The sequence below is a fragment of the Schistocerca cancellata genome, chromosome 1 (assembly GCF_023864275.1).
Source record: "Schistocerca cancellata isolate TAMUIC-IGC-003103 chromosome 1, iqSchCanc2.1, whole genome shotgun sequence".
NCBI lineage: Eukaryota > Metazoa > Arthropoda > Insecta > Orthoptera > Acrididae > Schistocerca > Schistocerca cancellata.
In genome coordinates, this window is record NC_064626.1 from 1,188,787,657 (window position 1) to 1,188,811,416 (window position 23,760).

The 23,760-nt window shown below is 43.8% G+C and overlaps 1 protein-coding gene across 1 annotated transcript in view; it reads right to left on the minus strand.

Annotated features, from left to right (window-relative positions):
- Window positions 1-23,760, minus strand: part of LOC126094400 (uncharacterized) — a 157,721-nt gene that overhangs the window by 102,495 nt on the left and 31,466 nt on the right. Inside the window, exon 3 of the mRNA XM_049908793.1 lies at window positions 20,363-20,510. Coding sequence (XP_049764750.1) covers window positions 20,363-20,510 — 148 coding nt within the window. The remainder of the gene's footprint in view (window positions 1-20,362; window positions 20,511-23,760) is intronic.

Here is a 23,760-nt window from a genome sequence, read left to right on the forward strand (position 1 = left end):
GGAGACAAGGAGGTAATCGTGACTGGCTGACCTCTTACCTAAAACCTGGGTGAGCCAGTCACCCAGCAGCACATTAAAACCCTCTCCCTAAAATCCGAGGCAACAAATTGGACAGGACACAAAACCGTAAGACCTTAACTACAGTCGTTGCGTCATCTTGTAAAATAGAGGGCAAATCCGGTGGCAAAGAAACCATCACCCTCTGGTCAGAGAATAAAAGACAGTCAAGTAAAATGTGGCGGACAGTAATCTGGACGCCACAAGAACTGCAGATTGGGGGGTCCTCCCGCCGGAGTAAAAAACCATGCGTTAAGGGACTGTGCCCGATGCGGAGGCGAGTGAGGAGAACCTCATCCCGCCTGCATGACTTTTAGGACGTACGCCATGGCCGCGTGGTAGCCTTGACCAGACGCAGCTTATTTTCACCGACTGCCAGCCACTCCTCTTCCCACTGACGCATAATGCGAAAACGCAGGAGGGAGGTAACAGCATGGAGGGGGATGGCACATTCAACAACGTGAGGGAGGGAACATGCATCTTTGGCAGCCACATCCGCCAGTTCGTTTCCCCTAATACCCACGTGCCCCGGCACCCAGCAGAAGGAAACCTCCTTCCCTTGCCGTTGCAGATGGAGGAGGGCATCATGGATGTTCTGGACGACCGTATCTGGTGGGTACAAGTGTTGCATGGTATGAAGGGCACTCAGGGAGTCAGAACAGATGAGGAACTTAAGACTGGGAACACACCTCATCTGCTCCAATGCCCGCAAGATCGCAAACAATTCGGCATCAAAGATGGTAAACGCCGCAGGAAGCCGTAACTTGACGACACGATCAGGGAAAACAACAGCACAACCAACAGAGTCCCCCTGTTTAGAGCCATCCGTAAATACTGGTACATGCTGGTTTAAAATATCATAAAATAAGGAGGTAAAAACAAAAGCAGGAGTGCAGCTCCTCCAGTACTCCGACAAGTCTAAAAGGACGCTGGGCCTCTGGAGCAACCAGGGAGGCAGGCGAGTAAAACCTTGGCGTTGCGGGGCCACATGCTCCACACCAAGGGACTCAAGCAAATTCTTGGCACGAATCCCAAATGGTCTCGTTGCCCTGGGACGACTGGAAAAGAGACGTTCCATAGGCGGTTGGGCAACGGAAGGGTACGCAGGGGAGGGAGGACAGGCAAGGAATTGACACACCCGTCGCACCATGAGGAGTTTCCGCCGGATGGCGAGCGGCGGTTCCCCTGCCTCAGCGCACAGGCTGGGGATGGGACTGGTACGGAAGGCACCAGTGGCCAGCCTGATACCCTCATGGTGTACTGCATCAAGAATCTTCAGATACGAAGGCCGTGCGGACCCATACACGGTGCAACCATAGTCAAGACGCGATCGGACGAAAGCCCTATAAAACTGCAGCAGACGTGCCCGATCTGCTCCCCAGGACCGATGGCTCAGACACTTCAAAATATTCAGTGCCTTCAGGGCCCGCACCTTGAGGGCTTTAAGGTGAGGCAACCACGACAACTTGGAATCAAAAGTGAGGCCCAGGAACCTCACAGTGTCTCTAAAAGGAAGAATGGTGTCCCTCAGACGCAATTCAGGGGAGGTAAAAAGACGTCGAGAATGATTAAAATGAACACACACACATTTGTCTGCAGAAAAGGTAAAACCTGTCTTCGCAGTCCATGCCTCTAATCGCTGTATCGTAAGCTGCAACTGCCGACTAGCAGTGACAAGACTGGAGGAAGAACAGAAAACAGCAAAATCGTCCACAAACAAGGAGCATTGGGCAGGAGTCCGGATAGTGGACGTGATACTGTTAATGGCGACGGCAAAGAGGGTGACACTTAAAATGCTTCCCTGAGGAACACCATTCTCCTGCACATACAAATCAGATAGCACATTACCAACTCTATATCGAAAGAGGCGGTGAGAAAGAAAGGAGCGAATGAAGATGGGGAGATGGCCACGAAAACCCCACTCATGGAATTGATTGAGGATATGGCGGCGCCAAGTAGTGTCATACGCCTTATGAATGTCAAAGAAGACACCGAGACAATGTTGGTTACGTAGGAAGGCCTGCTGGATGGCCGCCTCAAGCAGGGTCAAGTTGTCTATAGTTGAACGACATCTCCGAAAGCCACACTGCGAGGGGCTAAGGAGCTGCCTGGTTTCCAGCAGCCAAACCAGGCGACGGTTGACCATGCGTTCTAATGTCTTCCCAACACAGCTCGTCAAAGCAATACTTCGATAACTACTGGGATGCGTTCGGTCCTTCCCCAGTTTGAGGAGGGGGATCAAAATCGCCTCCCTCCACGAATCAGGGTACGTGCCAGAGAACCATATCATATTTAAAAAAATCAGGAGAACTTCCTTGGAAGGCAGTAACAAGTGTTGCAGCATGCTGTACCGGATTCGATCATGGCCAGGTGCAGTATCATGAGCCACAGACAGCGCCGAATCCAGTTCCCACATTGTGAAGGGGCAGTTGTAGGGTTCAGAATTTGGAGACCGGAAGTCCAAGTGACCCCTCTCGATGGCAGTGCGGTAGCGGCAGAAAACTGGATCACAGTTAACAGTAGCGGTAGATTCCGCAAAATGCATGGCCAGTGTCTGGGCAATGTCTCTCGGTGCCGTGAGGAGACTTCCCTGATGCAGCAATGCCGTGACAGGGAGCTGGGCGAGTTTCCCGGAAATCCTCCTGATGGCTTCCCATACTTTCGCAGAATTAGTGGAACGGGAGATGGAGTTCAAGAACGATTGCCATAACCGTCGTTTGCTCTCTTTAATCACTCGCTGCGCTTTGGCCCTTGCCACCCGAAAGGCCGCAAGATTGTCAGCTGAGGGACGGCACTTGAAGTGGCGCAGACCTGCACGGCGGGCTCGGATGGCTGAGCGGCACTCAGTGGTCCACCAAGGGACAGGACGCCTCTTGGGATGACTGGATGACCGTGGGATTGACAATTCAGCAGCATGGGAGATCACGGCTGTAACATGGTCTACCCATTCGCGGACGCTGGCACTGTGTTCCAAAACAGCCAGTTGGTTGAAAAGTGTCCAGTCAGCTCTGCAGAGGTGCCACCGGGGCGGCACTGGTAATGTCATAGCCTCAGCCAGGAGGCGAATCCAAAGGGGGAAGTAGTCACTAGAATGGAGGTCTGCAGCAACCTCCCACAGAGCAGAATCCACGAGTGCTGGAGAGCAAAAGGAAAGGTCAATAGCTGATGACGACCCAGAAGCAGTACAGAAATGAGTGGGAGCACCAGAGTTGAGGATGCACAGTTCTTCAGACATCATGAGGTTTTCCAGAATGCGACCCCTGGGGCAAGTAGTCGAAGAGCCCCATAAGACATTATGAGCACTGAAGTCCCCCAGAAGAAGAAATGGGCGGGGGAGTTGGCTAATAAGGTCTGTGAGAGCCTCAGAGTCTATCGCATCCCGAGGTGGTAAGTAAAGTGAACAGACTGTGAGCCTCCGACCCACAAGAAGGTCAACTGCAACTGCTTGCAAGTCTAACGAGAGGGAGCTCACATGAGGGGTGCATGTCACGGACAAAAACCGCAACACCACCCTTTGCCCTTTCCCCCGTCAGATCATCTTTCCGATATACGGTATAGCCCCGTAAAGAAGGAGCATCAGTGGCCTGAAAATGTGTCTCTTGGAGACATAAGCACAAAGGGCAATCTCGTACAAGGAGTTGTAATTCGGCCACATGCGTCCTGAACCCATTCAGGTTCCACTGTAATATGGGAGCCAGTGATCAAGGTGGCTGAACTTTCACCCTGCCTCTGTGTTTTGGAGGAGAGCCCATACTGGCCGGAGATTTTTTCCTGGGGCGAGAAGATCGCCCCCGGTCGACATCAATGTCCATCAGCTCCGATGACGACCCATGGGAGATGTCAGACAGTACGATGGCCTCGTCATCGGACCGACCCTGACCAGTCTCCTCAGGTGGCAAAACCTTCACCTTCGGCGTCTTTGTCTTGGGGGGCTTAGAAGGCAGAGCCTTGGCAGCAGGTGGAGCTGTACCCGCCTGGGCAGAAGGCGCCATATGGGAAGAGGCAGGAAGTACCCCAATGTCAGCAACCACGGCCTTGTCCGACGTTGCGGGGAGAGCCGCAGGTTTCAAAACAACCGCAGCAGCACAAGTGCACTGGCAAACGCAGGTGTTAGTGCTAACACTAGCAGCCTCCGTTTGCGTAACAACAGTGGCCATTTGTACCGGTTTTTTCAGAGCGGAAGCGAAAGATGTCGTAAACACAGGAGGTTGCAGGGCCTTAAAGAGCTTCCTGGCCTCACCATAGGGGATGCGCTTAGATGTTTTGATCTCCTGGATCTTCCGTTCGTCGAGATAGATGGGGCAGACCCGGCTCCAGACAGGGTGACTCCCAGAGCAATTCACGCACTTCACAGGCGATGAACAATCGGCTCCTTCATGGGCAGGCTGACCACATTTACCACAAGTGGCTATCCCATTGCACCCCAACGTAGTATGCCCAAAGCGCTGACATTTAAAATAGCGCATTGGGTTGGGGAAATATGGCCTTACTGGCAAACGTAAGAACCCCGCTTTAACATGCTCTGGGAGTCGTGGGCAACTGAACGTGAGAATAAACGAGTCGGATTTGACTAGGTTCCCATCGACTCATTTCATAATATGCTGCATGTCAACAATACCTTCATCAGCCCATTCAGATTTTAACTCGTCTGTGGGGATATCCACCAAGTCCCTACATGTCACAACACCCTTACTGTAGTTCAGAGTGGAGTGGAGCTCGGTCTCGATAGCGTACTCAGCGAGACAGGTTGCTTTCCGAAGAGAAGTGACTTGACAGGAAATAGATGTCTCAACTAACAGAGTCCCATTGCGCAGTCGCTTCACAGATTTAAGTGTTCCTGCAATTCCCTCAAGACCCTTGTGGATGTAAAAGGGAGAAACCCTCTCAAAGCTACCTTCCTTCCGTTTAATAATCAAAAACACATTCTGATTATCAGCATGTGCTCTGTTACGACAGTCTGATAAATCTCGATCAACACTAGGCGCTGGAGGACTCGCAGCACGAAGACGCTTCTTCGATGGGGTGTGTTTTCCTACCAGTGGCCCACCGAAGCCATTGGTAGGGGGAAATGTAGAGGTCGAAGGGTCCATTGCGGTCCCACGAGCAGCTAGGGAACTAAAGGTCCGCTCAGACAGAGCCCCGCGTGCCTGAGTAAGCCTTATACAACTGGGGTGTGGCAGGTGCCCCAGAGGTTGCCCGCTTGCGACTGTTCCACCTCAACAGCCATGCATCTCATAGGCGCAAAGCACACCGGAAGATTGAGGGGTTTTTATAGAGGTTGGCCTTCCTCGCAATCCAGGCGGTCAAGCCAAGATTACCATTCCCCGCAGCACACAACATTCCACCGCCGCGCCATACGGTGGTCGCTGAAGCATGTCCGGGGGTTACGGTGACAGGAGACTGGCGGCACTGACCAGTCCCCAGCTCAGGACCCCGGGGTCGCCAAGCCCGTACCCAGCAAATGAATGCTGAGCCCCTGGGGGGTCAGGGGCTCGTTTTCCATCTCCATGTCTCTGTTCTTCTGTTTGTGTAGTGTTGCAGCTGGCCCCGTTGCTCCTTTAACAATTCCAGAGCCGGATCCCAGGCTCTGCTTAGCTGGTACCCTGTGTCAAGGTTCATAAGATCGTCAGCCATTTTAATTTCTATCGATTCTCTTATAACACTGTCCCAAAATCTGGGTGTTTGTGCTAGAATCTTGGTATCCTCATACTTCATGGCATGATCTAGTTCTAGACAGCGTTCAGCAATGGCTGACTTAGTCACCTGTCTTAATCTAGTGTGCCTCTGATGTTCTTTGCACCTGATCTCCACAGTTCTTGTCATCTGGCCAATGTAGGATATGCCACATTGACAAGGTATATTGTAAATCCCCGGTTTTCGTAACCCCAGGTCGCCTTTGACACTCCCCAGCAGTCCCCCAATCTTGTTGGATGGACAGAAAACACACTTGATATTGTGTTTACGGAGGATCCTACTGATTCTGGCAGAAATAGAGCCAGCATAGGGCAGATATGCCACCTTCTTTGCTTCAAACAGAAGAACCAGAGACATGGAGATGGAAAACGAGCCCCTGACGGACTGCCAGGTGCACCAGACCGAAGATGGACCACCCAGAAGTGGAAATGGTGGGCGCGCCCCGCAGAGGGAACATCCAGAGCCGCAGCGGACAAAAAACGGAGCGGCAACGCTCCAACAGGTTGTGGTGAGCGGGCGCGGACCGCAGGGGGAACGCTTAGTACCCCAGACTGTAGATGAAACCCCCAGGAGCGGGTTTGGTGGGCGCAGACCGCAGAGGGAACACCTAGAACCGCAGCGGACGGAAAACGGAGCAGCAACGCTCCAGCAGGTCGCAGGGAATGGGCGTGGACCACAGAGGAAGCGCCTGCAGCCGTTGGTGGAAGGGGAAGGCCATAGGCATAAATACTGGACCAGGTCCACTCGAGGAGCAGTCTCAGGTCGCACCTGATGAAGACCATGAGCTATGTGACCAAAGTATCGTGCAAGTACGACGCTGATATCCGGCAGAACACCCGACAACCCAAGATGTCAACTTTTAACCACTTCATGAAATTTCAACAAACATTATCTCAGATGATGGTACTGCATTATGGCTATCATCTCTGAAAGCTTCATATCTTTAGCTATTTTATTGATTGATTTATGAGATATTACACATCTTATCATTATGCAAATGTTTGTCAGAACAGCAAATGAATGCAGCATGCATACCTCATATTTTATCATACTTGTGATTTTATTTAATGAATACTTTACTATTTTGCCAGTAATTTTATTTAAATGGTGATTCCAAGTGCTATTAGAAGCTTGTGGCAATTTAAAAGTGGTCAATCACGTGTTCGCAGACAGCACCTTTGTGAAAGAATGCCAGAAGACACTCCTGACAAGCAGACCTAAACAATTGTTTAAACTACATTTAATGACAAATCATTGTCATTTACTTGAGCACACTTGCACAAGAATGTTGACGTATTTGTTTATGAACCAACTATTATGTATTATACAGGGTGTTTCAAAATGAACATACCGGTTGATTTTAAGGCGTTGTAGCATTTATTACGTTCAACTTAAAATTGTAAATAATACACCAAATGAAAGAGCAACTCAAACAGTTTTGTTTGTAGACCTGTGTGCAATTGGAAGGGTATGGAATAACAAAGACTGAGTGAAAAATGTGTTGAACGAGTAAGCGTCTTTCACGCTTAGCCCGAAGAAATATTCCTGTGGAAAGTTTATGGGCCTTTCTTTCTCAGTGAATCAACTGTAACTGATGTTTCTTATTTTGACGTGCTACAGCTATGGCCTGTGCCTCAATGGGAAAAAACTGAACACATGTTTATTTGGGAGCAAGATGGTGCACCACCTCACTGGCATAACTTAGTATGCAACTGGTTAAATGATGATGTATCCAACCGCTGGATTGGGCGCAAGGGGTCAGTTGACACATTTTATGCATGACCATGTTCACACACAATCTGACGCGATCATGTGTATGTGCCTCCGATACCAGCTGATCTATCTGAGTCTAGAAACAGCGTTATTGCAACAATTAGTCCTGACACATTGATAAAGGTTTCGGAACAACTCGCCTATAGACTCCACCTGTGATCTGTGTTCACACTGAATAATTGTAAGAAAAACTGTTTATGTTTCTCTTTCATTTGGTGTATTATTTGTAATTGTAAGGTGAATGTAATATATACTAAAAAGCCTTAAAACCCATATATTCATTTTGAAACACTGTGTATTTATTGCAAATGCTCTGAATGTAACCGAATGTTTATAACATTTATTTTACTTAAACATTGTTATATTATATTAGTTTAGTGCGGAAAAGTTGTCAAGTAGCTCAAATAATGTTTGCAAAGCTTGAGAATCATTTATTTTTGTTGGGGTTGGCCTTCGGCCAATGAGAGTTGGACCGTGGCGGAACACTGCTGGAATCAAGCGGAGACTGGGATGTTTCTAGTGAAGAGCTCAAGGAAGTGATTCTGTACACTTTTACTTTCGTACTTGCAGAAGACGGACATATCTGTGGTAACATGTGCAATTTGGACTTATAGGTGACAGATTTTGGACTGTGAGCAGCCGCTATAAGGCTAACTTTTTAGGCCACTTTTTGATTAGATCTTGAAAGACGTGCTGTGTGAGTTCTGGAAGAAGGCTGACTTGCCTAAGGTAACAGGCATGATTTGGTCATACAGGTGATTGATTATGGCAGATGAATGGCCGCACTCATTCTTCTCAAGGGACTTTACAATTTGAAAGGTCTGAATGTGCTCCAGAACTGAGAATAGAAAGAGTATGAGTTACTATTATTGGTATCATGTGTGTTAATTTGTGAAACATCATACTGAACACCGAACTGTTTTGAGCTGATGAATATTGCTTGTATTGTGAGAACAAGATGGACTCAGTTTTCATGTATCTTTGATGACTATTTAGTTTGGGGATTTTGCTACCATTCTCATACCACTCTTGATGTAACTTTACTGCATTTGATAAGGGTATTTTCTGCTGTATTTTAACTGAATATCGTAGGACCATTTCCCATTTATTTGAGTAGTCATTTTTTGAATAAAAATTATTCAACACAATTCTCTGTCATCTACATCAATTACAAATGTTAGAATATAACCCTTATTATTAAATTATTCATTTAACTTTTATTTTGTAGATCTGCATATTTTATTAGTCCACAATTCTAGCCAAGGCACAGAATACTTGACTGCAGAATCACAGCCAAACGTGAAAATTTTCAGAAAATTAACTGTGGGGTACAAAAGCAGACGTGCGCAACTTGACCATACGTCTATTCTTTTTAAACAGAGCCATGCAAAGTCCAAATACCCAAAGTATAAGTCACTACAGGTAAAGATGCAACTGGTTTGCAGCTGGACTGCTGTTTGGAAGAGCAACCATTCAGCTATAATAGATAAGGTACCATCGCACTATCCAGTACCGTGCCTCCGTTCTAGCACAACACAGCCTTCTATTTCACATAATACTCTCACCAGTCCTTTTCCCCTCCCTACTTCTCTCCTTTTCTTCTCTCCCCATTCCTGCCCTCTCCCCAAAACCTCCCCAATGCACCTAGTAGCCCTATCCCATTCTCTCCATGTCCCTGTATGCTCCCACAAGCAGCACTAGACCTTCCCCACCCCATCCAATCCCCTCCCCCCCCCTCCCCCCCGCCCCCCAACCCATATCTTCTCTCTATCACCATCACCACATTGCTGCTCCCATTAGGCACAGTAACAACTCAGTTCGGCCACAGCGGCCAGAGACAGTGATTGTGTATGTGAGTTGTGCGTGCGTGCGTGCGTGTGTGTGTGTGTGTGTGTGTGTGTGTGTGTGTGTGTGTGTGTGTTTTTCCTGCTTCAGAAGGCTTTTGGCTGAGAGTCAAAATGCACAATGGTCTTTCCACTGAGCCTATCTGCAACTCAGTGTCTCAAACACAACTCACACACATGACCACTGTTTCCAGTTGTCTCACTGCCAGAGACAGTGGTCATGTCAATGGGAGTTTAGTGTATGTGTGTAATTCGGAAGAAGACCATTTGGCCAAAAGCTTATTTGTTTGACAGTTTTTCTTTCTTTTTTTTTGCCTGTCTATATCCTTTTCAAATATGTCATTAATCTGAATTGTGCTCATATTTAAATTTCCAGTTTCACAGGAAAATACACCACACAATTCATCTGAATAGTGTTATTTCCACAACAGTGCCTTGTCACATAGCTGTCATTCCTATGGTTACCATATGATGGGTATCTGGCACATCTGAGTATCGTCAAAGTATGATCCAGCTCTCGGTTCATGTGCCCCTGCACCAGTTCCATAGTCCAACCTATGGTTTCATATTGCAGTCTACATGCTCTTTCATTCTACATCTAATCTAAGCAGCTACCACCAAAACAATAGTTATAGAAAAATGTGTTTATTGTCACATTAGTGATGCCAAAGCACTTACAGGGAATTTCCATGCTGTACAGCCTTTCGTATATAATAATAATTACATTGTGCCCAAATTTTGCTAATAGACAGCACGGAAGTAATGAAGAGGAACATAGCCCTATGCCGTGTCACTTAACTTAGTCAACTCATCACGACATTAGTTTTTTTTAGTATGATCCAAATTAGAACTTATCTTATGTGCCCTAGCATCACATCTAACAGCTAGCCTATGGACTACATTTTTGCAACTGTGTGGTTACATGCATTTTGTAGTTAATCTGAAAAAATTCCCATTGAATTACATAAATTCACAAAATATATTCTAATAAGCCTCAGTTTTAAAATAATTTACTGCAGGCACTGCTACTATAAAATAGCATAGGCTTCTTACAATATTGCCTTTATATAAAATGAGATGTATATAAAAGGTAACATTACCTAAAAAAGTTTCAAAACAACAACCGTAAAACTACTCATCTTAACTAGCAGCGTACCAATGCCGTCTACTGTGAAAAAACACACTTGCTCTAGGCAACAATGTGCCGCAGCACTCAATATTGTGTATCAGACCAGAGAACGAAGAATGGTGCCTCCAGCATATTTACCATGTGATGGACTATGTACAGTCCTGATCCTGCATTGTATCCACTGATCTATGTTACATAGACCTGCACGGTAATTAATTTACATGTTGTTCTGTTTTCATAAACATATAGGCTACAGCCATCGTAAACTGAACAAGCTGTGAAGGAAACCAAGGAGAAATTTTGAAAGGGTATGGAAAATTGGGGAGAAGAAATAAAAACTTTGAGGTTTGAATGCAACACTGTCAGATGGCAAAGAACTTGGAAGATCAGTTGAAGGAACTGTAAAGTATGCTGATTAGAATTTTTGGGATGAACATCAATGAAAGTTATAGGAAGCGCAGTGGAACGTAGTTGAAACAAATAAGGTGATGCTGGGGAATTAGATTAGGATGAGCTTTGATATTTGGGCTATAAAATAATTGATGATTGCCAAAGCAGACTGTGTATAGCAGGGAAAGTGTTTGTGGGAAAAAAACTGTTAACATCAAATATAATTTTAAGCATTAGGAAGTCTTTTCTGAAGGTCGAGGAAGAAATTAGTCCTCACAAGGCTATCATAACATCAATGAGATGTTACAAGGAATATTGCAATAGGTAGAAAATTACTTTTGGTTAGCACGGGAGACAGGATACAAACTGTGGAGATCTAAGTAGTCGACATCGAATATTTAGTTTGGAGGATGAAGACATAGATTGCAAATGGGTAAAACTCAAAATCATTGTACAATATCCCTTAGGAAAGTATGAGCTGAGCAAGGTTATGAGGGATAGAAAAGACTCACCATGGTTCAACAGCCATGTTAGAAAGCTGCAGTGGACAGAGAGAGAGAGAGAGAGAGAGAGAGAGAGAGAGAGAGAGAGAGAGAGAGAGAGAGATTTAAATGAAGTCAAAGCCTATTTGACAAACAAAAGGTGTTTGATGCCAAAATGACCATAAGAAGAGAAATATGAGATGCACCCAATAAATTTTAACATAAACTTTTTCTCAAATTATCTGACAATGTTGTTGTATATAATGAGTTTGCAATGACAGAAGACTGCAGTGAAATACAGGAAGACCTTCACAGGACTGATGATTTGTGCAGAGAGTGGCAATTGAACCTGAATGTAATGTATTGTGCATTGATAGGTCATGAGAGCCCCTAACAGTTCGATTACACTAAACTGTTCCTACCATGAAATATCTAGGAATAACCAACTGGAGCAAATGAAAGTGGAAAAACCACCTAACGCAAATAGTGGGAAAAGGGGACACCAGGCTAAGATTCAGTGGGAGAATCTTAAGAAAATGTAATTCATCCATGAAAGATGTGACTTACTAAATGCCTGTTTGACTGACTCTTGAATATTATTCATCTCTTTGGGGCCCTTACATGGATCAATAAAAGATATAGCAGAGGTCTAATGAAGAGCAGTGAGTTTAATCATGGGATTGTTTAGTAAATGCAAGACTGTTATGAAGATGCTCAATGAGATCCAGTGGCAGACACTGCAAGAGAGGCATCGTACATCACGGAGAGGTCTGTAGCCAAAATTTCAAGAAAAATTCCAAGCAGAGTTGAGAACATACTACTTTCTCCCATATATATCTCTGGAAACAATCACAATGAGAAATAAGATAAATTAAGCGTTGATATGGAGCTTTACTGACAATCATTCTTCTCATGTACGATTTGCGAGTGGAACAGGAAAGGTGGGAAAAATAGTGTTATAAAATGTATCCTCTGCCACACACTGTAAAATGGGTTGTGGAGTATAGATATTGCTGTATTTAGCTGGGGTGTGGCCCTATACTCAAAGGAAAAATGTAGATGATAAATAGTTCAGACAAGAAGAGAACAGAAGCTTTTGAAATGTGGCACTAAAGAACAATGCCGAAAATTATACGCTGGATCAAATTACTTATGAGGAGGTATTGACTTGAATTGGGAAAAAAAGAAATTTATGGTACAACTTAACCAAAACAAGATAGCATAGCATCAAGGAATAATGATAATGGAGTGAAGTGTCAGAGGGGGGGATAAAAATTGTAGATGTAGACTAAGGTTTACCTACAACAAGCAGGTTCAGCTGGATGTTGGTTGCAGCAGTTATGCAAAGATGAAGAGGCTTGCACAGGTTAGACTAGCTCTTGGTGAGTTGCATCAATCTAATGTTCAGACTGAAGACCACAGCAACAACTTCATTACATTTAACAGTTTGAAGAAAGGCCACTTACAAGAATATTGGGTCTAGGAAACCAGCCATTTATGCCTTTTTTAAAGCGGTACTGGCACATAAGTAATTGATGTGTTTTCAAGAGTAATGCATTCGGTAAAGGGCCAAGCTTAAAGATTTATTTTTCATATTTACTTCAGTTCTTTGATAGATTACAATTTTTGAAATAATCTTGATAGAAAGTATAATCATCCTACCAAGAAAAATGTGCGAAGTGAGATATTGAGCAATTTCTTCCTTCTGAGCTTCCAAAATTTCTTGCTCACAAATGAGTCGCATTTGTAGCAGAATTATAGCAAACTGTGAAATCTAACAGGTACATGCTTAAAATAATGTCAATTCAATCATATTGGCTCAGCCATTCATTACAGCATTAAAAATCAGAATGCTTCTGATAATGTAATAAAGATACACTTTGAATAAAAAAAAAATATTCCTGTAGTCTGTAAAGATCCTTAAACAGGGCTCCACTCAATAAATACAAAATTGTCTTCCACTAAATAAAACAACTAAAATCCAACCTTTGTCCTAATATACTCGACTGGGTTACAATATTAACAGTTTACAACACCTGGCTCTTCAATATAACCAGTCACAATATCTGAGACAACTTCAGCAGTAAACCATAAGATGGCAAAACAACTTTTACACTCAACTAGGATAACAACAGGGATCAACTGCTATTACTGTCACCAGATAGCTACCCCAACAAGCTACAAACAATTCTCTACTAATCTACCTATGCAAATGTTTTAATAAATTCTTGTACTACGAAAAGAATAATTGTTACCATGTAATGAAGATACTGGGTTGCAGATAGGAACAACAAAAAGACTGTCAGAAAGTGTGCTTTAGGCCAAAAAGGCCTATGTTGGAAATAGAAAACACACGCGCACACTCACGCAAATGCAACTCACACACATTACCACAGTCGGCTCCATTATTTAGAGTAGTCAGTGTTGGAATTACAAACCCCATTTTTCGGCCAGTGTAGAAGCGCGGTATGTTGCCACCGAGGACAACAAACGAAGAAACAAAGTAGGCAGAACTGCTACACAATGACTAATGAAGACTGAGGCCAGGAGGCTGACAGGAACATACGACATTTTGGTGGGAGAGTTCCCATCTGTACAGTTCAGAAACCCTGGTGTTAGTGGGAAGAATCCAGACTGCAGAGTATGTGAAGCAGTCATTGAAATGAAAAACATCGTGTTGGGCAGTTTGCTCAACAATAGGGTGGTCCAGCTGTTTCTTGGCCACAGTTTGTTGGTGGCCATTCATGTGGACAGCTAGCTTGTTGTTTGTCATGCCCACGTAGAATGCAGCACAATGGTTGCAGCTTAGCTTGTACATCACGACTAGTTTCACATGTAGCCCTGCCTTTGATGGGACAGGTGATGCTTGCAACTTGACTAAAGTAGGTGGAGATTGGAGAACGTATGGGACAGCTCCTGCATCTATGTCTATTACAGGGCTATGATCCATGAGGCAAGGATTGAGAGAAGGGGCTATGTAGGGATGGATGGGAATGTTGTGTAGGTTTCATGGGCAGAAGAATATTACTGTGGGAGGGGGGGAAGGAGTGTGGATAGGACATTTCTCATTTCAGGGCATGAAGAGGATGCATGAGGCATTCTGTGTTCTGGCCCGAGCTGCCAGAATTGGTGGTCATGTATGCATGAGGTGTGCTTGTTTGTGTGTATGAAGGTATGCGTTTCTCTGTTTCTTTTTTGCTAATGACAACTGTGGCTGAAAGCTTTGTGTAATTGTCTTTTAATTGAGCCTGTCTGCAACTTAACATGTCTTCTTTATTATACATAGCAATCTACCTTTTCCTTTATTGTTGATATCCTACCAGGAGTTTCCATTGTTTAAACCACCAGTTTAATCAGTTGTGACTGCAAAATACTGACATGACTGATTTACAGAAGAATGGGAAAACTGGAAGGTGTCAGCCTTGGGAAGTTCAGTTTATGTTCCAGGGGAAGGTAGGAAGAAGCAAAGCAGTACTGACCCTATGACTTATTTTAGAAGATACGCTGAAGAAAAACAAACCTACATTCACAGCATTTGTAGACTGAGAGAAAGCTTTTGACAATACTGACAGCAATACAATCCCTGAAAGTGTGGAGGTTATTGGAGATAAAATACAGAGAGAGAAAGGTTATTTATAACTTATACAGAAACAAGACTGCAGTTGCGAGAGGTGAAGGACATTGGAAGGATACCAAAAATCATGCTAAAAGTATGCCATTCGCTTTGAATGCATGCTTGTATGCAAATAAAATGGACAAAAATTAGTTTTATAGCGCTGTCTCTGCAATAACTAGAAATCAATGTCTAATGGTGAAATGATAGTCAGCAACATTATGATCAACTCAGAGAAGGAACACAGCTGTCTGTTTTCAACTGTGCATGCTCTGATGGGACATAATCCCTGCTGACACAGAGTGCTACACTGTTCACAGCAGCATGTCAGTATTTTTCTTTGAATGTCATCTAAAGTTTTGTGCAAGCAACATGGTGAACTCTGCAGATGATCTGCTAAAGAGGACCTTTCCCATTAGATCTTTGGAAGGGAAAGTGAGAGTTAAAGAGTTAGGTAGACCTACTCCAAATTTAAATCTAACAAGAAGAGGCTCAGACTATGTGAATAGAAGCAGGTAGATGCCCCTTTCATGTTTCAATATTCCACCTAAGTGGTTGGTTCAAATGGCTCTGAGCACTATGGGACTCAACTGCTGTGGTCATAAGTCCCCTAGAAATTAGAACTACTTAAACCTAACTAACCTAAGGACAGCACACAACACCCAGCCATCACGAGGCAGAGAAAATCCCTGACCCCGCCGGGAATCGAACCCGGGAACCCGGGCGTGGGAAGCGAGAGCCACCTAAGTGGGCCATGGGAAAAGTGAAACATTCTCTAAGGATTTATGAGTAGAGTATGAGGGACTTTTGAGCAACACTTGATGTATCAGATTGAAGTCTTTTGTGATGGCACTGTCGTATAAACATTCTTGGACTTGTTGTTGTGTCAATTTACAGTAAAACCTCGAGCTTTTGACGACTACGTCCACCATCTTTATCAGGTGCGACTGACTGTCAAAACTACTGCTATGATGGCCTTATATAGCCCAAAGATGGCTTTTGATTGGTTGACAATTACATCATGGTGTAGCAGGTGGCGTCAATGTCTGTGCTGGTGGCACCACCATTCCCGCCAAAGTGTAAACATTTAAAAGAATATCTCTGGCTCTTTTCTGAATCAAGAGCTCATCCCATGAAACACTAAGATTACATCCGCTGTCACAGTTGAAGATTTTCTCACACATTCTTCTTTCTACAGCCTCTTTGATTAAAGAATACCAGTATGGAGGAGCCTGGGACAAAACTTTTGTTTATTCAAACAGTATTTTAAGTTTGTTTGTGAATCTGTGCTCACATAAGGTCAGCAGGAGTGAATAATATTTTATGTGAGACTGCCTGGTCTTTGTCAAAGAAAGAATACAACATACAAGGTACAAACTTGGTAGTAATGCATGCAGTTTATAGAATTGCCATCCATTTTAACCTGCCATTTTCTCATCTGTCAACTGGGAGTGGGTCAAAATGTCGATGGCAGCTGATCAAAGAGCACACCATAGCAATATAAAAGAAACAAAGTAATTTGAGCAACTTGCAACCATGTAAATATCAGTAACTTCTCATGGAATGGCACACATTGTCATCAACCTGTTAAACAAGGACCTGGACCAAAGAGCCATCTCATGACCAAAGAGCCATCTCAGCCCTTAATGGATTGAATTTCGCTCCTACATGTACCTATTGTGGAGTTCATTAGTGGAGTGTGAACAGGTGGTATGGCATCTCTCACATCTAACATCAGAAGAGAGAGAGAGAGAGAGAGTCTCTGCGCATTGTGGAAAACAAAGACCTTGTGGTACTTCTGCCTAACAAAGGAAATACCACAGTTGTTCTTAATTGGAATCTGGATGATGATGCAGGTGCTGCTGCTGGTGGTAATAATAATAATATATAATGGTCTCAAAAATGTCAACATCATATCCACAGAGTGGAGGTCTGTTGAGTTTTCTGATGAAAGCTGGGTCTGCCTCGGTGCCCGTGATGGCTGCTGTGTTGGCTAGGGGGAGGTCAGTTGAGGGCCCACAACCAACCTGCCTGCGTGCCAGACACACTGGACCTACACTTGCAGTTACGATCAGAGATTCAAGGTCATATGATAGCAGGAGCACTCTCATGGTTATCCTATGCACCCTGTTCATCAATATGGTGATTTGATCAGTTGTGCTACCAATCAAGAATAGCGTTCCAAGAGGTGTTTTCCAACAGCATAGCACTCACCCTCATGCTGCTGTTGTACCCCAACATTCTCTACAGATTTTTGACATGGTGCCTTAGCCTGCTCAATGACAGATCTGTCTCCAATTCAGGCACTTATGGGGCATCATCGGACAGCTCCAGCATCATCCACAAACAGTATTAACCATTCCTGTATTGATTGACCAAGTGCAACAGACTGACACGCAGCACCTGCACAACTCAATGTGTTCACATTTGGATGTTTGCATTTAACATTTTATCTGGCAGCCACAGACAGTGGTGTGCTGTGTTTGCATGAATGTGTGCGTTTATGTTGTCTAATTCAGAAGGAAGCCTTTTGGATTTATTTGTTTAGTAGTCTTTTTGTTGTGCCTGTCTGACTCAACATCTCCACTACAGGGTGAGTACCAATCTATCCTTCCAGTGATTTCATCGTCAATGAGAATTTGGTATCCAAGTCCAAAAAATCACAAGCAAAGCCCTGCACTGCTATTGGAATGTCCTGGAATTTAAAAAGTATCTTTCTTATAGAATGAGATTTTCACTCTACAGTAGAGTGTGCACTGATATGAAACTTCCTGGCAGATTAAAACTGTGCCAGACCAAGACTCGAACTTGGGACCTTTGCCTAGGCACAGTTTTAATCTTCGAGGAAGTTTTGTATCAGCGCAAACTCCGCTGCAGAGTGAAAATCTCATTCTGGAAACATCCCCCACGCTGTGGCTAAGCCATGTCTCCGCAATATCCTTTCTTTCAGGAGTGCTAGTTCTGCAAGGTTCGCAGGAGAGCTTCTATAAAGTTTGAAAGGTAGGAGACGGAGGTACTGGCAGAAGTAAAAGCTGTGAGGATGGGGCATGAGTCATGCTTGGATAGCTCAAATGGTAGAGCACTTGCCCGTGGAAGGCAAAGGTCCCGAGTTCGAGTCTCAGTCTGGCACACAGTTTTAATCTGCCAGAAAATTTAATATCTTTCTTATGTTTTCAAGTGATATTTCATCCTCTGTCACTTCTCTTTCTTCCTCTTTGTTTCCACACTTCTTCTTTTGATCTTCATCTTTCTGTACCTCAATTTTGGTTGAAATGCCTTTTAATTTAGTTCACAGTCTTTTTAAACTGGGCTGTCTTGACCAAATTCCTTGCTTCCGCAACCATGATACAGCATTTTTTTAAATTAAATTTTTGATGACAAGAGACAATGCCTTCTGCATTTTCATCTTTTATCAAAAGCTTCCTCAACAGCTGTCACCTGTAATGTTGCATCACAGTTTCAATAACTGATTGGTCCATTGGCTGCAGCCATCATCTCTATCAAGAAGGCTTTCTGTGGGGTGGGTGAGTGAACTTTCAATAATTAACAACACCTTACTACCTTCTTTCCCTATGGCCTTATGGTATTTTATTCTTTTCACATCAGGTACAAAAACTGAACTGTGCCAGTACCAAAACAAAGTGCAGTCATTCAGGCCTTTGGTTGATTATTGTAAAATACGCAAAGTTCTTAACATTCTTCAAAGCCTGGGGGTTTCTCGTTTTTATTATTGAGAGAAGGGGTATTTTGCAATTTTTCATAGAGTTAGCACAGCTCAGCATAATAAAACAAACAAACATGATCTGAACAGGTCTTGAAGGCCAAATGATACTGACTGGCTGCCATATCATCCTCAGCCCTTAGGCAGCACCAGATGTGGATACGGAGGAGCATGTGGTCAGTACATTGCTCTCCCAGCCATTGTAAGTTTCCGCGATTGGTCTCACTACTTCTCAATCAAGTAGCTCCTCAATTGACCACACAAGGGCTGACTGCACCCCAGTTGCCAACAGCACTCGACAGACCTGGACAGTGACCCATTCAAGTGCTAGCTAAGTCTTACAGTGCTTAACTTCGGTGATCTGATGGGAACCGGTGTTACCACTGCAGCAAGGCCATTGCCTAGTTCCGTTGCCTAGTTCAGCATAGTAACCCAGTCTTTAATAACCATATGGTCGAGAGCACTAGTTTCCCTTTTAGAAACTACAGATGTTTTCACCAATGCTATTTACATAAGTCCTATCTCATCTGTGTTGCTTAAAAATTCGTGGCCATAAGATCCTGCCTAAATTTTGAATAAAATTTTCTGCTTGGGGTCTGCTGATAGGTTTTCACCACTTAAACCCAACTCCCAAATATTGTGACGTGCCTTGAATTTCCATTGCCAGCTACTGCTCACTTTAAATGAAGACAAACTGTTGATTTTCTTGGCTAAAAGGTCTTTCCAATGCCTGCTGCTGCAGAAACCACCCGGCCTCTTCAAGCCCGTTGTTCTCTGCCACTTTCATCACCCTTCTCGATGAACTCCCACTGCATGTCAAGAACAAACACAATGTTTAAAATGAAGGACTTGTTTTTTATGTTTGCTATTGTTGATATTCCCATGCTAAACATCTCATCTAACTGCTTTACCACTCGCACCTTTGACTAAGTATTCAAGGACTTTTATTCTGTCTGCCAGACAACACATTTCCTTTTAGAAGACATATTCCACACATTAAATTAAAAAATACACACAAAACCAAAAAAAGACACAGAAGGAAGAACTACAATGACAAATCAATGTATCTGTTAAAATCATGACACAGACTGATGTAGGTTGCACTGAATGACAGCAACCATAAATGCAACAGTGTATGTATGTACAACAATGCAGATAATGTATTTATTGTTCGCTGGAAGATTTTGGTCTTTTAATACATTCGCTGCTAAGTGATTTTAGAATGATAAATAAATGCAAAGTGTACTGTATACCATAATAACTATAAATTTTAGTCACAGTAGAAATTTATTTTTCCTCAAAGCTATCTGGATAATTGGTGATTCAGATAGTGGTAGTTTGGATAATTGTAGTTCTGCTGTATTTCACACTGTGGCTGGATGCCCTTCCTGAGGCCACAATTGTCAAGTTAACCTAAGGGAGGGAAGCAATATGCACCATCTGTCTGTGAACTGTGTAAACTTTGCTCTGTGTGTTATTGCATTTTCATTTTTTGTGTATCATATTCTTTGGAGCATAATTGGGACTTATCTCAGCTTTGCCTGAATGAGCATGAGTAACTACCTAAAATGCACATTCAGACTGGTGAATGTAGCAGCTTGTGGCCATTAAACCACTGCATGGATTTGAGGTAAAAGGAAATACACTTCACATACTTACCATCTGGAATATCTTTACCAGGAATGTCTCCACCCAATGGGAAATCTGACACATTTGTTGATTCTGATGAAAGAGCACTGTAAAGTAGCTCATGTTTCAGCTTGTGTATTCTCTGTCTTAGATTTAAATCCGTATTCCTGCTCCAAACCTAACAAATGAGGCAGATAATAATATTTTAAAGTAACGTTTTTTTTCCCAAAATATATAGCACTGCTTAACCTATAAGACAAAAAAAGACTTTTTGATCTACTAGGACTGCTTTACTGAAAATGTATAATTGTGCAGCAGTCTTCAGACTTTCTTTAATCCTCCAAATAAAATGGTTGTAGTGACCCTTAGCAGTCTATTTACAATTATTTTATGACTTTGTAGACATGATCTTAATATAAAATTATGTCATTACTACCTTTAATCACTCTCAAACCTGTATATAATATAAAAATGTCTTCAGTTAGACAAACAAATTCATTGTTTGGAAGCCAGTTGTAACAAAATCATGTAGACATAATGTAAATAAACAACAATCAAACAATGGAAAATTCAGGATGGAATGTAATAACATTAAAAAAATTATGCTACTCATTACATAGCGGAGATGCTGAGTCGCAGTTAGGCACAACAAAAAGACTGTCACATATAAATAAAGCTTTTGGCCATCAAAGCCTTCATCAACAATATACACTCACACACACACACACACACACACACACACACACACACACACACACACACACGACTGGAGTCGTAGGCAACTGAAACCACACTGCAAGCAGCAGCACCAGTGCACGATGGGAGTGGCAACTGAGTGGAGATAAGGAGGAGGCTTGGGCAGAGATGGGGAGGGATAGTATGGTGGGGGTGGCAGATAGTGAAGTGCTCCAGGTTAGACAGAGGGCAGGGGAGAGATGGAGAGGGCGAGGGTGGGGGTAAGTAGCAGAACAGGAGAGAAATAAAAAGACTAAGTGTGATGGTGGAATGATGGCTGTGTATGCTGGAATCGGAACAGGGAAGTGGGTGAGGACAGTCATTAATGAAGGTTGAGCCCAGGAGGATTATGGAAACATAGGATGTACAGGGTTATTACAAATGATTGAAGCGATTTCACAGCTCTACAATAACTTTATTATTTGAGATATTTTCACAATGCTTTGCACACGCATACAAAAACTCAAAAAGTTTTTTTAGGCATTCACAAATGTTCGATATGTGCCACTTTAGTGATTCGGCAGATATCAAGCCGATAATCAAGTTCCTCCCACACTCGGCGCAGCATGTCCCCATCAATGAGTTCGAAAGCATCGTTGATGCGAGCTCGCAGTTCTGGCACGTTTCTTGGTAGAGGAGGTTTAAACACTGACTCTTTCACATAACCCCACAGAAAGAAATCGCATGGGGTTAAGTCGGGAGAGCGTGGAGGCCATGACATGAATTGCTGATCATGATCTCCACCACGACCGATCCATCGGTTTAATCTCCTGTTTAAGAAATGCTGAACATCATGATGGAAGTGCGGTGGAGCACCATCCTGTTGAAAGATGAAGTCGGCGCTGTCGGTCTCCAGTTGTGGCATGAGCCAATTTTCCAGCATGCCCAGATACATGCGTGAAACTTGCCCGCACGTGTTCAACCGTTTCCTCGCTCACTGCAGGCCGACCCGTTGATTTCCCCTTACAGAGGCATCCAGAAGCTTTAAACTGCGCGTACCATCGCCGAATGGAGTTAGCAGTTGGTGGATCTTTGTTGAACTTCGTCCTGAAGTGTCGTTGCACTGTTATGACTGACTGATGTGAGTGCATTTCAAGCACAACATACGCTTTCTCGGCTCCTGCGCCATTTTGTCTCACTGCGCTCTTGAGCGCTCTGGCGGCAGAAACCTGAAGTGCGGCTTCAGCCGAACAAAACTTTATGAGTTTTTCTACGTATCTGTAGTGTGTCGTGACCATATGTCAATGAATGGAGCTACAGTGAATTTATGAAATTGCTTCAATCACTTGTAATAGCCCTGTATTGCAGGGAGATTTCCCACCTGAGCAATTCAGAAAAGCTGGTGTTGGTGGGAAGGATCCATATAGCACAGGCTTGTGAAGCAGTCATTGAAATGTAGGTTGTCATGTTTGGTAGGGTATTCAGCAACAGGGATGTCCACTTGTTTCTTGGCCACAGTTTGTTGGTGACCATTTACATGGACAGACAGCTTGCTGGTTGTCATGCCCACATAGAATGTAGCACAATGATTGCAGCTTAGCATGTAGATCACATCCTCCCACCACCATCTAATCCAATCTGGTTACGAACATCACATATCCCATCAAAGGTTGGGCTACCTGTGAAACCAGTCATGTGATTTACAAGCTAAGCTGCAACCACTGTGTTGCATTCTGTGTGAGCATGACAACCAACAAGCTGTCTGTCAGTGTAAATGGCCACCGACAAACTGTGGCCGAGAAACAAGTGGACCACCCTATTGTTGAATACCCTGCCAAACATGACATCCTTCATTTCAATGACTGCTTCACAGCCTGTGTCATATGGATCCTTCCCACCAACACCAGCTTTTCTGAACTGTGCAAGTGGGAACTCTCCCTGCAATACATCCTATGTTCCCATAATCCTCCTGGCCTCAGCCTTTGTTAATCACTGTCCTCACCCACTTCCCTGTTCCCATTCCAACAAACACAGCCATCATTCCATCATCCCACTCAGTCTTTTTACTTCTCTCCTTTTCCACTACCCCCCCCCCCCCTCCCTTGCCCTCTCCACCTCTCCCCTGCCCTCTGTCTAACCTGCAGCAATTCACTGTCCTCCACCCCCACCATACTATCCCTCCCCCTCCCTGCCCCAGCCTACTCTCTACCTCCACCCAGTTGCCACTCCCACCATGCACTGGTGCTGCTGCTCCCAGTGTAGTTTCAGTTGCCTGAGGCCGCAGTTGTGTGTGTGTGTGCTTTATTTACTTGTGACAGTCTTTTTGTTGTGCCTATCTGCGACTCAGCAAATCCGCTATACGGTGAGTAGCAACTTTCCTTTTCATAATATTGTCAAATAAACAACAGGTGATAAAAAGGCAACACATCAACAGAAAATGAGCCCCACAAGCATAAATTACGATAGCTAAGACACAAAGTTTTGGTGAAGAGAGGAAAGGAGCAAATGAAACATCAATTAGATTTTTTTATAAAATAAAATGCGAAAATCTGTCAAAAGCTCCAGATCAAGAGAACAATGATAGAAAAGAGTGGAATAAAAATTGAAACATGTGAGTATTTTAATTGTGCCTACAACTCAAACATTTGTTATATCAGTGTTTTGTGATGTTCGTGTACTCTAAGGACTGTACCTGATGTTTATAGAACATGAAGTCAACCATTCAACATTTTTCAGACAGATGAAGAAATCAA